Source organism: Pelmatolapia mariae, linkage group LG22 (genome assembly GCF_036321145.2).
Source record: "Pelmatolapia mariae isolate MD_Pm_ZW linkage group LG22, Pm_UMD_F_2, whole genome shotgun sequence".
Taxonomy (NCBI): domain Eukaryota; kingdom Metazoa; phylum Chordata; class Actinopteri; order Cichliformes; family Cichlidae; genus Pelmatolapia; species Pelmatolapia mariae.
The window spans coordinates 7,354,822-7,369,976 of record NC_086245.2 but is presented as its reverse complement, the minus strand read 5'-3'; the positions used below and the strand labels follow the sequence as shown (position 1 = coordinate 7,369,976).

Genomic DNA, 15,155 nt, shown 5'->3' with positions numbered 1-15,155 from the left:
TTGTTTATGACCAAGCTTTATGAGCAAGCTGCACCCATAAACTATAACTCGTTTTGCACAGACACAGCTACGTGTCTGTGCTTGAGTTTTTTGTTAGCACTAGTAAACACACAACAGGACACATTATTTGGGAGATCAATGCATTAAAAATGCTCCAGAAGACACAAATATCACAAATACAGTGCAGCCCTAGATTCAAGCCTTAATAAAATTTAGACTAGAAAGCTTTTAAAAACATAAAATAAAATAAAAATCCACACATCCACCATATAGTTGCTGTGAAATTGGAAACTGGCTTTAGAGGCCAAAAATGTAGTCTTTAACCAGTGCATAACCATAAGCGTTAACTCCGTTTTTGAGTCGGCCTCCAGTGGCCATTGGAGGAACTGCAGTTTTTAGCGCTTGCTGGGTTTCGTTCTTCAGTTCTAAAGATTGCTGGTTTGTAGTCATAAGAGGTTTTTCCCTTTGCTGTCACAAACTTCTCTCAGTCCGTACAGATCAGTCAAAACACAATCTGAAACATTTGTAACATTTTAGAATTATTATTATTATTTTTTATATCCTGCACATTTTTACACATTGCATATAAATTATGTTCCGCTAGAAGGAAAGACATCTTTTGTCAGCTTAACGTCTTAATATTTCTTTTGAAATGACTTCTGAAAGGTTCGGTGTGGCGTTAATAAATGGGTCTTAAAAAGATTTGCTGTAGCTTTCAGCTGTTGCTGAAATCAGAACAAGTACAAGATGAAACGGTGGAAACAAACGGGCTGAAGAGGCAGATGTAAAAGCAGAGAGACAGACGAGCAGGGGTAGATCGAGCCAGGTGGCTTAAGGTCTGCAGCTCCCACATTTGTGTTTCAATTGATGTGATAATTCCGGTTGTGAACATCCGCCTCTGGGATAAACCTGCAAAAGACGGAGAAGAGAGGGAGGGGGGGATGTGGAGCATTAAAGCAAAAGCAGGGAGACATTGATCTCCCACTAGAACTGAAGGTAGTTGTGTTTAAAATACATCAATAGTACATCAAATGTTTGCAGTGTTTTTAGTGATTTTTACATATTTTTCCTCCCCCTTTGCCTCATGCTGTGTCACTCCCACCTCTCTCTCTTTCTTTCTGTGATATCAACGAGAAGACAAACTCTTAAAAACACAGAGCACTAAAATCCAGGGAGATTTTTCAAGAGAAACACCAGAGAGGGGAAAAAAAGATGGAAATAATTCAGAATTCTTCCATTTCTTTGTCTCTCAGGGAGTGATTTAGCACAAAAAAATCCCACAAATATGCAGAGAATGATTAATCCTGTGAATGAAGTAAATGTTTAAAAATCCCCTCCCCCCTGAAAAAAACTGCTGGTTGGACAGTACAGGGGAAGAAAAGGAGTGGGGCGAGGTTTTGGGACAGTGTGTTTTGAATGCAGTCCACATTTGCATGAGATTTGTATCTGTTTGTTGGTGTTCAAATACGGGTTGGCTGGTTTCAAATGGGATTTATGAACCTATTAGCTCCCTTCATCCCTGTGTCAGAGATTTGCTTAGACCGTGGATTAAAGCAAAACCTCACCGACAATACCATTTTCACTTTGAGGTTTAGTGGGGAAACAGATTTCTTCCCCTTCCTCCTTTCTCCTCTTTTCTTGTTCCATTAGAAAGGAGAGAAAGGAGCAAGTGAGGAAGGATAAGGGCTGGAAGACAGGAAGAGAAGGAGAGACGAGAGCTGAGGCAGGAAGAGAAGGGAAAAGGGCGAGAGGAGGAGGAGGAAGGATGGGGGTGAAAGAAAAGCAAGTCTGGGCAGTGCTGTCAGGACCAGTTCAGTGTGTGCTCATTTTCTCCTGTTGGTTTTCTCTTTATTGCTCGTGTACGCTTCTTCATCGCACAGCAGGTTCATCTCACCTTCTCTCAAGTTTCAAGCAGTTTTAGCTTCACAGACACTCTTAAAGAAGATGTTTGTGATTTGACCACCAGCACTCACAAAGTTTCATAGTAATGGAAATCAGTTATGAAGGGAAAGGCAGATGAAAGGAGAGGACGCAGTTCAGAGAGCAACTTTAAAGCCTCGATAACAAGTCGGAAAAGCTGAGCAACATCCTGCAGATCCCAGATCTTTTTAGATACAAGTGCTGCGTGTTATTAATTTCCTTTTTCTTGTTTTTGTTTTTTTCTTTCGTGCATTTTTGTAACCGTAATGGTAACAGTTAAAGGAAAGCTGCTGCGTCTCTGTGTGTTAACAGCCAGCATGTCCCCGATCTGAAATTGATGTTCTGGACACATGCCATCGATACAACTATTCCTTGTTGTTAAATGGCTGTTAAATTTAGAACATCTGCACATGTGTTCATGTACACATACACACAATGCACAGCTCCAAATCTGAGCCGTGTGTACGATTGATGTGCCGTGCAGCTACCGTGATGCGAAATTCCAGCTCAAGATCCAGTGAGAATATTCCTACAGCTGTTCGGATCGCGAGTTGAAGTCGCCTCTGTGTTCTTCTTTCTGCATCCGTGTTGTTAAACATCAGCGCCACAGTCACATGTTCACAGTGCTCGACTGTGACTAAAATTATAATCGCCATTATTCTTGGTCAGAACTGAGATCGTAGTCGTTTAACTTGACTGCTCATTTCAGCAACAACATAAATTTTAGCCCAGTTAAACCAGTGGATGTGTTAAAGTTGTGGGGTTTTGTTTTGTGGTGTTTTGTTCAGGAGGCATGCCCAGAGTAGAGAATGTTTTTTTGCAGAAAAATCAACAGGTGCTGGCAAGCAGGCGATCATTAATAATCCTTTTCCAACATGGATTCTCCTTTGGACACCATGGTAAAGCTTTTGCGAACCTCTAGGTGACTATTGTTGAACAAAGGCTCTCTTTCCCTCATCTTAGCTGAAGCTGATCGCCACGGTGAGTGAGTTTGGGCTTTTAGGGGGGGAAAGGGCTGAAACGGATTAATGACACAAGACAGATTGAGCATATAAGCATTTTTTCTATTTTCTCATTTTCATAGTCATTGGGAGTCATTAAAATCCTGATTTCATTAATCTACTAATCACTAAGTGACAGTATCTGCCTGTGATCTCATGATGGATGTTTCCTTGAGGGCCTGAAAGCATGTTTTTTTCAATCAGACTCCAGCTGCGAGCAGTGGGGGTGCACATACAGACAAATAATTTGAACAGTTGTTTTACATGAGAGCTTTCTTTAACTGGGTGTGGCTCCCTTGGAGGAAAAAAGTGATGTCAGCTGCTTTCGTTTGAATCAGAACGTGACCACACCGCTCCCACTCGGTTGTGTTGAAGCAGATACAGTACGAGTCTTTGGGTGTCACATTTCTAATATATAAATTATAAAGCTTGTATTTTTAGCTTTGATTCTGTTGCTTATTTACTTGTGAATATTTAATGTTTAGCAAGTTTCTTTTATTTGTTTATCCTCTTTAAAAGATGCGCTTATCAAACTGTTAACCTTTGAGGCACAGGCCAAATATTAAACTCTGGGAATTGGCTGCTAAATTTCGAAGCATTTCACCAGCTATTTAAACTGTTGGCGACTGAGATACTGCAAACGGAGCTTTATTTAGCCTCCTGTATCAACACCTCACAACCTTCTCCAGCTTTACTCAGATCCGCCTTCATCCCAGTGTTTTATATCGCCTGTCCACGCTGAACTGCGGCTGAAGTGAGAAAGCCAGTGTGGGTTTGCGGTCCAGATGGAGAGTTTGAGTAGGAAGAAGGGGAAGTATGGGAGACGGGAGGAGGAGGAGGAGGAGGCGGCTATGGCGGGGAGAACGAGAGGAAGATGAGAGGGAGGTAGAAAGATGAATGATGACATGACGTGAGGAGAAAGGTTGAGTATGGCAGTAAAGCTAAGTAAGATTAGTTGGAGAGTTTGGGTGCATTTTTAGTTCTTATTCTTTTGCTGCATTGCTGGCTGAGGTAGAGAAGAATGACAAGTATGTGGGACATTTTCCAGAGCTCTGGTTTAGTGGATTCAGCTACTCAGAGCTGGCGAGAAAGAGAGCGAGCAGAGAGGACGGCTGAAGTAGAGGCAGAAAGAAAAGAGAGAAAAGAAGGAAAAAGGAGGGAGAGCGGACAGAAATGCAAGCGCACACAACCTATAACATTTTTATATACATCTCTGTGCATGCGTGCGTGTGTGTAGGTGATGAATGGGCGGACTTTCCCTGTTTTTTCCTTTTCTGCTCCCCTCTATCTCAAACACACACACGTCAGGATAAGGCGAAGGGTGGAGCGGGTCATGGTTAAAGTCATTGTTGTTCTGGCCGACAGACTTCCTGTTCCAAGCAGCTATGACGCCCATCACCACAACACAGCTGTGTCCAAACTGGACAGGAATACACACACACACACACACACACACACACACACACACACACACACACACACACACACACAAACGGCTCATTCATATTTAATCATGCACAGCGACTAATACCTGTAGAACACTTAGTCATTTTGTGTACACACACACATAATTACACACACTGATTAGCACTTCTGCACAAAAAAGAATCCTATAAACACACAGATATGGAAGTACACGCACAAACGCACACGTGCGTGCTGGCATGGACGACTTGTAGTTTGATGCCATATTTAAACCAGATGAGCAGAAACCTGTAAAGCCTTTGATTATGACCAACTGCAGCTCAACAACTTCCAGTCCAGCTACAACAGCGAGTCTGTAAACGTCTCCAGCACATCATAAATCCGGGTGTAAGGATTTCAAAGCTTTAGACTTCAACAAATCATGTCCTGAATGGTAATGAAGGATTTGCAAAATGAAGCATTCTTCTTCTCGGGATTTATTTTTCATCATAAATTTAAAAGCCTGAAGAAAATTCACTCTTCAGTTCCACATTTTATCACATTAAAAAAAACATTACTTATCTTCAGATATCCTCATTCTGCTAACCTTTGATTTTTCTTAGTGAATCTAATAGAAAAACTTTCAATAGAAATCTGTGGAAAGTTCAGTTTTCTGACCTTTCACCTGTTCACTGTCACCTGACTTTAAAACGATGAATGCAGGATTGTTTTGCATCTTACAATTTTACAAAAACACAACATATCTAACATTTCATGGTGAAAATAATAACCCATTTATCTTACACGGTATTACATTATTACTTTGGTATCTAACACTTTCAGCTGTGAATGCTCCCAATCTGTGGTGGCATTTCCCTGAAACCCAAACCTTTATTTTCCCATTTTCTCCTCTCACTCACTTTAAGTGAGCCCCCCCCTCCTCAGTGTTTAACACCAGCTATTTTCCCTCAGGCATTGGATTTACCACAGTCTTGTGTATGTGTGGCCTGTATGTGCACATCTGGTTATTGTGTGTGTGTATCTCTTTGTGTGGCCATTGGGGTTTGGCTGCAGTAGCATCACAAACCACCACCACCAGACCTAATTCTCCCTTTTTGGACCGATTCTAAATGTCAGCACTTCTCAAATGTTTTCACGACAGCCCCCTCCTCCCCACCCCTCGGCCCGGCATTACTGTCATGGATTCCCATTTGATGGGATTTCATCCCAGAGGCAGCCAAGAAGATTTCCTTTGTGGTGGTTTGCAGCGTTCCCACTGGTCAGAAAGTTGGTGGAATACTGTGAAATTTTCGACCTTGTCTTGCGGATTTGGCAAATTGTTGGATATAACAAGATGGTTTACTGGAATTTAGCAGAATGTCATTCTTTTTGTCCTGACATTTTATTGCATTAGGTCGTGGTTTGGGGCTATTTTTCTTCACAGTGAGGCTGCAGCGAAAACTGTTTACCCCTCTAGAAAAACAGCATTAATAAACCAAACAGGAACAAGAATTTATAGGTCTGGGAAGAACTCCAGATTCTGAAATGCGGAAATTACAGTCAAGAAGTCACACAGGTTTGTCATGTGATGTGTTTGTGGGGCCTTTGAAAGAAATGTAGGATATGAAAAACGACCATCACAGTTACCACGGGACAAGTAATAATATTAGATTGTCAATATACGGTTTCAAAAATCGAATATATTTTATTTTTCCCAATTTCAAGATAAATAACTTGCAGATTAATACCGCTCAGTTTACTACTGACACCTTAGCTGCTGGAGAGCGTTGCAGTTTTCCATCGGTGAGCCAAACGGGACCCGTCACCGCTGCAGAATGTGTTTGCTTACAGCCGTGACACAGTTTTACTCTGAGAGAGAGGGAGACTGACTTATTGGCTATCGCTCAGTCTTTTTCGGCCTGGGAAGTCAAGTCTGGTTGTCTTTAGTGTCGGGTGGCTGCCTCTATTGTCATCACAAGATGGCTCCAGCCCTCCACTGTGACGTGCATGCGTGATTAATGTGGCCAGACAGGCAAAGTTGTGTGTGTGTATGTTTTATAAACGTGTGTTGGTGTAGGTCTGCCTGCCTGTTTGTGTGTGGATTTGGGGGTGTGAGCGAGTGAGGGCTGTGTGCACCCATACGGTACAGTTTGTGTGTGTGTTGTCAACTCAGCCTTTTCCAGCCATCCTGTTACTCGTCTAAACCTCTAATCCTCGTAATCCCCCCCTCACCCCTCCTTTTTTTTTCTCCTCCTCCCTCCACCCTCGTTTTTCCAGTTCCCTTCCTGTCTCCCACTCCTCCCTATCCAGTATATCCACTCACTTCTATATGTAGGCACATAAAGTGGGACGGTTCACTTCCAATTGTTGTCGTGCAGATTGAGTATGTGGTGTATTTTTGGCTGCAGACTGCTGCTGAACTGTGTGTTTAAATAAACAGTTGAAACTCTTTCCTTCCTTCTGCATTTTTTCTTTTCTTTTTTAATAATTCATGGACGGAGTAAGTCAGTCAAACAGTCAGTGACAAACCGCTTTCTTTCTCTTCCTTCTCCTCTCAGGCTGTGGAGAGAGAGCAGGTAGACAGCATTCAGCCAAAGCTGCAGCACGTCAACGCAGTGGGTCAGGGTCTCATCCAGAGCGCCGCCAAACACACCGACACCCAGGCGCTGGAGCACGACCTGGAGACCACCAACCTCCAATGGAACTCACTCAACAAGCGGGTACGGCTCTAGAACAGATCCAGTGATGGTCAAAACCATCAGGATCAGGCAGGGAAAACAGATAATAGGCTAAAATCAGCAGCGTAATCACTGTAACCACCTTGGAGATGGTTTTAAGGTAAAACCAAATACTTAAAGTTCACTGGTGCATCTGTATTGGTCTCGACTCCTGTGTGTTTCTCATTATCTCAGCAAAGATGTTTAATTTTTACTGTCTTCTGCGTCACATCAAAGACTAAGAATTTTAAGAGTTATAAAGTTGTCCTTTTTTAAATCACATTTTGAGTTCAGCCTTTTACTGTAGCTGTAGTGGCAGCTTGTTGTTATACTTTTATATATATTTACCCGTATATGTAAAAGATGGATGTAGACATTCACAGACTTTCTTTTGATTTCTTAAGTTTAGCATTTTCATCAGTGCTGTTTGGGGGTTTTTGGAGCCAGATGTTATCATAGTTTGATGAGAGGGTGAAGTGAATGAAGCTTTGTTAGAAAGCTGCCTCCATATTCTGTGCAAACTGGTGACATACAAAGATGTTAAAAGAATTTCTCACTTCATGCACTGTGTGTTTCTATAAATAACCACACAGCAGTGAAAACTGTTTTTAGAGTGAATTTGATTCAAAATGCTCCAAAAGGCACCAAGAAACAAACGTGCAGTCCAGTTCATGGCTCCAGATATCTGAGTTGAAGGGTACCAGCTAGCACTTTACTCAGAATCCACCTGACAAGTGGACGAGTCTGTATTAAGCAAACTCGTCAAAAGTCTCACTATTCTTTAAATCTGTTAGTTATTTAAAAAAAAAAAGTGCCCAAGCTGTTAACATGACTATTTCTTCTCTTTAATTCTGCATTTTTACATGAAAGTCTTTAGGGATTGACCTTCTTTTGGAGCTTATTGGCTCTTTCTTTATCCCAAGATATAACCTCTTGACTCTATGAAACCTACGAATCACTTTTGTTTCCCTATTCACAATCATCTCTGCTGTCCTCAGGTGGCAGAGCGGATCGCCCAGCTGCAGGAGGCCCTGCTGCATTGTGGGAAATTCCAGGATGCTCTGGAGCCGTTGCTCAGCTGGCTGAGCGACACAGAGGAGCTGGTAGCGAATCAGAAGCCTCCATCGGCCGAGTACCGCGTGGTCAAGGCCCAGATCCAAGAGCAAAAGGTACGAGAGGGATGAGAGAGGAGGGCAAATCCACTTTGATGTTGAGTTCTGCATTTTTCATTTTTCAGTTTCAGTGTAAAGTAAAGCAGCGCAACAAGCAGCAGCATCAGTGAGTTGCTTTAGGTCATAAGTGAGGCTTTCATTCCGCGTATGCTCTGATTTTAAATTTCACAGATTTAAAGCAGCATTACTATTTATATTCAGATATCCTCAGTGTCCTTCATCCTCAAACAACCTCAAAAAGTTTATTTGAATGACGAGCGCATGCACACAAACACACGTACACTCAGTCAATGGTCCGTCTGACTGGCATCCAAACGGCCCCAGCTGACCGTCTGCCAGCGAGACTGGCATAAAAACACACACACACACACACATATGTGCACACATGGTGGAGTTGTATTGTTTTCAGAGACACAGTCAGACTCCTTCCCTTGTTTATCCTACATACATTTCCTGTGTTTGTGCACATATGGGGCCGTAGTCTCAGCCAGCGATCAATCACATGTGTTTACCTCCGTGACGGGGAGTCGCGTCACCTGCAGGGGGGTGCGTTCTGAAGCCGAGCTGTCAGCAGAGGTTCAAAGCAGGGAGAGTGGGGCTGATATCTAAGCAGGAAGGAAGTAACAATGAGAGACGTCGTTTTTTAATGTGCAAACAGTCCGATCAAAGTTGACGACAGCCTTTGTTAATGTTTACCAGTTTAGATAGAAAAGATATCGGCCAACCTGCAATATTTGACAAATTGATTTTATTAAAAAAAGAGACTTTCTCTGATTCCCTTCACTCCTTTCACGCCTCAGCACAGACTTACATGCTTTGTTGAGGCATATTTTCTGATTTTAGTCACGCTTGTAAACACCCCGCCCTTTGATAAACATGGACGGATTAGCTTTCAAGTTCTGATTTGAAAATGAGAGCGTGTTGACAGAAATGTAATTACTATCAAATTTAATTAGGTAGTGTTATTGAGCAGATAAACAAATGAAGTCTAATGCGTAAGCTCAAATGCCAACTTCATTATTGTGTGCAGTTTTTGTTTTAATCAGGTGTTACTTAACTTTATGATCCATTTCCAGACTGCACTGCTGTTGAAATGCGGTCTGTTATTTCGTTCATACTCCAAACTTCGCTAAGTGTGTTCCTGTCCTTCAGCTCCTCCAGAGATTGTTAGATGACCGCAGACCGACAGTGGAAATGATCCAGGCTGAAGGAGAGAGGATTGCAGCCACAGCAGACACTCAGGACCGAGAGAAGATCCAGACCCAGCTGCAGAGTCTAGCAGAGAGATGGTCTGACCTGCTGGACAAGGCCAGCGGCAGGTAAAGCCCCTCACAGCTAAGGTGGCCCAAAGTGGGATTTACAGTCTTTGCTGGTGACAGAAAGACGCTCTCATGCGGTCTTCCGAAAAGCCAGATCTGCGTATCCTGATTTGGGTGATGGTACGCTTAAATCCAGGGCTGATTTGCTGAACAGAAAAGTATGCAAGAGGCACAAACACTGGCTGGAGTTTTCATTAGTTTTAATACTCGTTTTCAAGAGTTGTCCACATATCTTCAACACGGTGCTCTGATTAGTCCACATAAAAACATGCAGATGTGGGTCTGCTTTGCTTTGCACCTACAAAATACCTGAGAGCTACTGTACCAGGTTCTGTAAGAAAAACCCAGGTCCAAGCTCTGATGGTGTTTTCTGTTTTTAGTCCCTTAAGCGTCGTCAATGCTAAAGTATAAAGCTTTATCCTTTTAAAAGAAAAAAGCAGCAGAGATGATTTATGAGGTAAGATGTTCCTTGCTGCGTGTAATGTTGTGACTTAGGTCTACCTCAACATCATGTTATCTCTGTGTGGCTCCATCGAACACCTCTCTGTCCCTGAAGAAATGTTGTAATCATTACTTTTGGTTTCTGTGGTGTAATTTTAGAGGTTCTTTTGTTCACCAGGGAAATGATACACATAAATACACAACACACAAAGCACAGCTAAGAGGTTTGATACCTCTGATGTGTCTGCTCGTGAAAAGTAGAAGAGTCATAATGTATAATGTTACTACACATTCATGCCCGGCTGCAAGCTGTAGCAGATGATAGAAGAATCTCTGACATGTCTCTGGAGTTTATTACAGCGTCTTTCTTGAACACACGTATACACAAACACACACACACACACACACACAGTGTTGCTTTCTGTACAAACATGCGATAAGCTTTTCTTGGCAATGACTCTCACTTATCTGCGCACAAAAGTCGTGTTTTCTTACCACTTTGCAAATCCTCCCTCTGCCTCAGTCAAGCTACAGTAATCTGTTTTATCTTTTCATGAAATACTTTTAAGCTGAATTATTTATGAGAAACATTTAATAAACAAAGATATAACCACTTTATGACAAACATCCAAGACCCAATCTGTCAATGACACAAAAAACAAACTGTGAAAGCAATAAAGAGACCCCTCTCCTCCTGCTCCTCCTCTTCATCATGGATTTTTCTCACCTCCTCCCCTCTCGTCTCTCAGACAAAGGCAGTTGGAGGAGCTGCAGGTTTTGGCTCTTCAGTTCCACGAAGCCCTCGAGCCACTCGGGGAATGGCTGAGCACCACGGAGAGACGCCTAAGCTCTGCTGAGCCTATGGGAACCCAGACAGCAAAGATCACCCAGCAGATCATCAAACACAAGGTACCATTTACCCCCAGAGACCTGATTAGGGTAAGACGCTGACTTGCATTTAGATTTTATAGATTTTCACTCCCCGTGTGTCGAGGGAAAACGATAACGCATCCATCCGGACGAGCAGAGTCGGCGACCTTCATTGATGAAAATCATGAGAAATACAACCTAGAACCACAAAGCACTAATTTACAATCAAAACATGACCTCCTACGAGTTTCCTTTTTTTGGTTTTTATTTCAGTGGTGTCAATTTTTTCTCTTTAAGTCATTCAGTCATCCATTGATGTTTGTCGGTTATGATTTTATCATCTGCATGCTCATATTTTAAGTTTTTATCCATGTTCTTTGTGTTTTTTCTTTTCTTTGTTCACTTCTCCTCACTTCAAAACCACTCTCTCTCTCACACACGCGCACACACACACACACACACACACACACACACACACCTTCACTTCCCAGGCGCTCCAAGATGACGTGTCTTCCCGGGAAGCAGAGGTTGACCACCTTGAGTCGCTGAGCCAATCGCTGAGCCCGCTCAGCTGCGCAGCTGATCGCGATTGGTTAAGCGAACGTGTGGGATCGGTGAGGTCTGGTCACTCAGAGCTTGCCGATTGGTGCTCCAGGCGGGCGGGCCTGCTGGAGCAGGCACTGGCCAACGCTCAGCTGTTTGGGGAGGACGAGGTAGAGGTGCTGAACTGGCTGGCGGAGGTGGCTCAGAGACTGGCTCAGGTCTCTGTACAGAGCTATCAGCCCCAGGTGCTGGCCGAGCAGCACAAACACACTCTGGTACGACTTGATGAACACACGCTGAGCGTCACTAGAAGCGCTTCATCTCCTTAAAACAAAAGAACTTAGTAACTCTGTCTCTGAGAGAGCTGCACAAATATAAGATCCCCTCAGCAAATGCTAAGATAACAGTTTGTGTCATGGGTGTTAAATACTTTCAGTTACACATTTTCCAAAATCACAACAATTTATACTGTGAAAAAATATGAATATTTAAAGTGGACATATTATGTTTATGTTTCCAGCTCCACATGTTTATTATTGGACTCTGCCAGAGTAGCTTTGTGTAATTGACAGTTTAAAATAATCCTTATTTATCCCGTACTAAGCCCTGCTGTAGCCCCCCAGTTCATCCGCTATAAAAGACCTCATATCCACTCCTCTCCCTTTAAGCCATGTTTCATCTTACTCGCTGCCCCTCACAAACAAAAGGTTTCAAGCAGGTGGGTCGGGTGAATAGTAGTGTTCACATGTGACAATGTTAAGGACAGTCTCACTCTGTGACTTAATACTAGTCGCGAGGAGAAAACCTATGTGAAATGGAGCATTTAGAGCAGGGATATTAAACTCATTTTACTCTGTGGGCCTCTTACAGCCAACTTTGACCTTAAGTGGGTCAGGCCAGAAGCTGCCCTTCTATCAGTGTCAAAACATTTAAGTAAGCATTTAATTATTTAAATTTCATTTCATGTTTATCCATTATTTACCTACTTTGGCGTAGTGTCAATAAGGAAAAGCTGCAAAACCTATGACAATAAAGTTAAGTTTAAAATTTATTAACTACTTCATATTTTCCAAAGGCTTCCAGTTTTTGAGCCGACTCTGGCCCCTGGGCCATATGTTTGACACCCCTGGTTTAGAGTTTGAAGGACTACATTAACCTCTTTGGTCATTTATAATATGAGCGTCCATCACTGTAACAGTACATATATGACAGATCCTAACCATAATAGGTCTCCTTTAAGGACTGAGAAGTCTGCACCAGAAACCCATTTAAATCAAGTGTAATAAACATTATAAACAGAGTTTCAGTGAATATAATAAAACTTGGATGCTGTTTTATTTCTTACATTTTTCTAGTAAATCTTTGGCTGCAAAAATAAAACAGTTAGTGTTCATTTTCACTCCTTTTATTCCCTCAGGCTCTGAATGAAGAGATCTTGAGCAGGAAGAAAACCGTGGACCAGGCCATCAAGAATGGACAAGCTCTACTCAAACAGACCACAGGTGATCGCTCACGTCTTTGAGAATCTTCTCAGGAGTTTCTTCCTTTTTCGGCTTGTACTTAAAAGTGTTGGTCTGGTGTCGGGTTGTGCATTAAATCTGCCAAAGGATAAATAAACTCTTAAAATTAGTGTTTTTTACGGATACAGAAAGTCCAGGCTTGGGGAGAGACTCGCATCCAAACCACATATTTTTTGATCAGCAGTGAACCAAACTGTAACATCTGGTTTTTGTTTATCTTGGTATATCTTGATATTAGCCATGCTGACTGCTTCCCCTTTAGTGAGTTGATTGTTGGTCTACCCATGACTGCATTTTGTGTTTTTATTGTCATATTTAGGCCGTTAGACAAATGTTGTGGCCATAAAAGGAGCGCCAAGCTGTCAAACTGAGGATCCTGTGAGATTTTACAGAATATATCGATTTTTTTTTTTTTTTAGATTGAACAAGTTTGTGTGTCTCACTAAACATTCTACAGAGATAATATGCTCGGCTGTAATGAAGGAGATCATATTTTTATACACTCTGCACATGCTTTGTTGACGTATCCTGATTGAACCCAGTTACCTGACCTCTGCGTCGTCCTGCAGGTGAGGAGGTCCTCCTGATTCAGGAGAAGCTCGACGGCATCAAGTCTCGCTACGCCGAGATGACGGCCGGCAGCAGTAAAGCCCTCCGGACCCTGGAGCAGGCCCTGCAGCTGTCCACACGATTCGCCAGCGCCCACGACGACCTCAACCAGTGGCTGGACGGTGTGGAGACGGAGCTTAACACTGTCGAGCCCGACGCCTCACCCGCCTACCAGGAGAGACAAAAGGTGGGAGGAGTCGGGGTGTATTTACGATTCTTATTCTTTTAAAAACAGACTTTCAGATTTAAAAAGCAGCATTCTTCTTTTTGTGTTAATTGTGTTTTTATGGATGTTGTAAACTGTTTCCGTTCAGCCAAAATAATCGTGTGCAAACATGAAGACCGCAGAAGGGATTAAAGGCAGCTTAACTAGATTTCTTAAGTTAAATATTTAGACACGATGATCTAATGTTAGTGCTCCAGTTTTTCACACGAGAATCACAGGTTCCTCGTGTATTTGTTTCTATGCCAATAAGCGAGTGGGTCAAAAATTTGTGTTTGGAGTATCCCCATAACTCTGCATGCATCAGTTGCAGGCATTCTTATGTGCACACTAATTTTCAGTTTCTCCAGAATCTGCTTTAAAACAGGCTACGATGAAGCATCGTCATCTTTTTTTACTAAATGATCAGCTTTTATGCTTTTTAGTAACCAGTGCGCTGCTCAGTCATCCACATTTTACAGCTTTTAAAGATCATTTTTTAACATTTTCATAATAAAGAAATTGTACAAAATGTCTGAAAAGCTCATTTAATGACAACTCCTGTCTATAATGACATTTTCAGCCTTTCCAATCTCAACCTACCCACAGCTGAGTTACCATGGAAACATTGATTTCTGGGAGCTCCATAACAGTTTGTAAAAGCTATTGAAAGGATTATTGCCATTTAATTTGTTCCAGTTTTTTTCACTCTTCAGTGACATTTTCAGTGTTCTCATTTTGACTCAAGCAGCAGAAAAAAAACAGATGATACACTCGATGCCATTTAGACAAGTTTATTTCAGCTTTACGTTTATGCATGTGGTCATATTAAAGAATTAATATAGGAAATATTTCTGCTTTTTGGCAGATTGTGCTCTATAAAACTAAAAGTTTCACTGTTGCAGGAGTTGAAGAAAGTGTCAGCAGAGAAGCGTCTGGTGTTGGATACAGTGAACGAGGTGGGCAGCGCTCTGCTGGATTTAGTGCCTTGGCGAGCCCGGGAAGGCCTGGACCGCCTCGTCGCAGACGCCAACCAACGCTACCGACAGTCTGATGAAACCATCACTCAGCGGGTGCAACTGGTACAAGCTGCCATCCAGAGGTCTCAGCAGGTACTGCAAGCAGTTTAATAAGTCTAAATTTTCATTCAATTTTTTACTTTGATTGGTTAAAATCGCTGAACGCTAACTCCTCCCTTCAGTATGAAGAGGCCGTGGATGCAGAGCTGGCTTGGGTTGGGGAGACGGAGCGCAAACTGGCATCTCTGGGGCCGCTGAGTCTGGAGCCTGATGTGACCGTGGCCCAACTGCAAGTGCAGAGGGCGTTCAACATTGACATCATCCGACACAAAGACACAGTAGATCAGCTCCTTAGCACAAGAGACGACATCTTGGAAGCATGCAGTGATGCTCAGAAGGATGCACTCATGGTAAGACG

General features: G+C 42.5%; 1 protein-coding gene across 21 annotated transcripts in view; it reads left to right on the top strand.

Annotated features, from left to right (window-relative positions):
• Positions 1 to 15,155, top strand: part of macf1a (microtubule actin crosslinking factor 1a) — a 235,242-nt gene that overhangs the window by 195,832 nt on the left and 24,255 nt on the right. For 19 of the 21 annotated variants that reach the window (XM_065470403.1, XM_065470415.1, XM_065470410.1 and 16 more), the window contains 9 exons: positions 6,884 to 7,045; positions 8,041 to 8,211; positions 9,367 to 9,533; positions 10,724 to 10,883; positions 11,336 to 11,662; positions 12,805 to 12,889; positions 13,477 to 13,703; positions 14,624 to 14,830; positions 14,920 to 15,147. In XM_065470403.1, the coding sequence (XP_065326475.1) occupies positions 6,884 to 7,045; positions 8,041 to 8,211; positions 9,367 to 9,533; positions 10,724 to 10,883; positions 11,336 to 11,662; positions 12,805 to 12,889; positions 13,477 to 13,703; positions 14,624 to 14,830; positions 14,920 to 15,147 (1,734 nt within the window). The remainder of the gene's footprint in view (positions 1 to 6,883; positions 7,046 to 8,040; positions 8,212 to 9,366; positions 9,534 to 10,723; positions 10,884 to 11,335; positions 11,663 to 12,804; positions 12,890 to 13,476; positions 13,704 to 14,623; positions 14,831 to 14,919; positions 15,148 to 15,155) is intronic. The other 2 variants (XM_065470413.1, XM_065470402.1) reach the window with 1 other exon arrangement.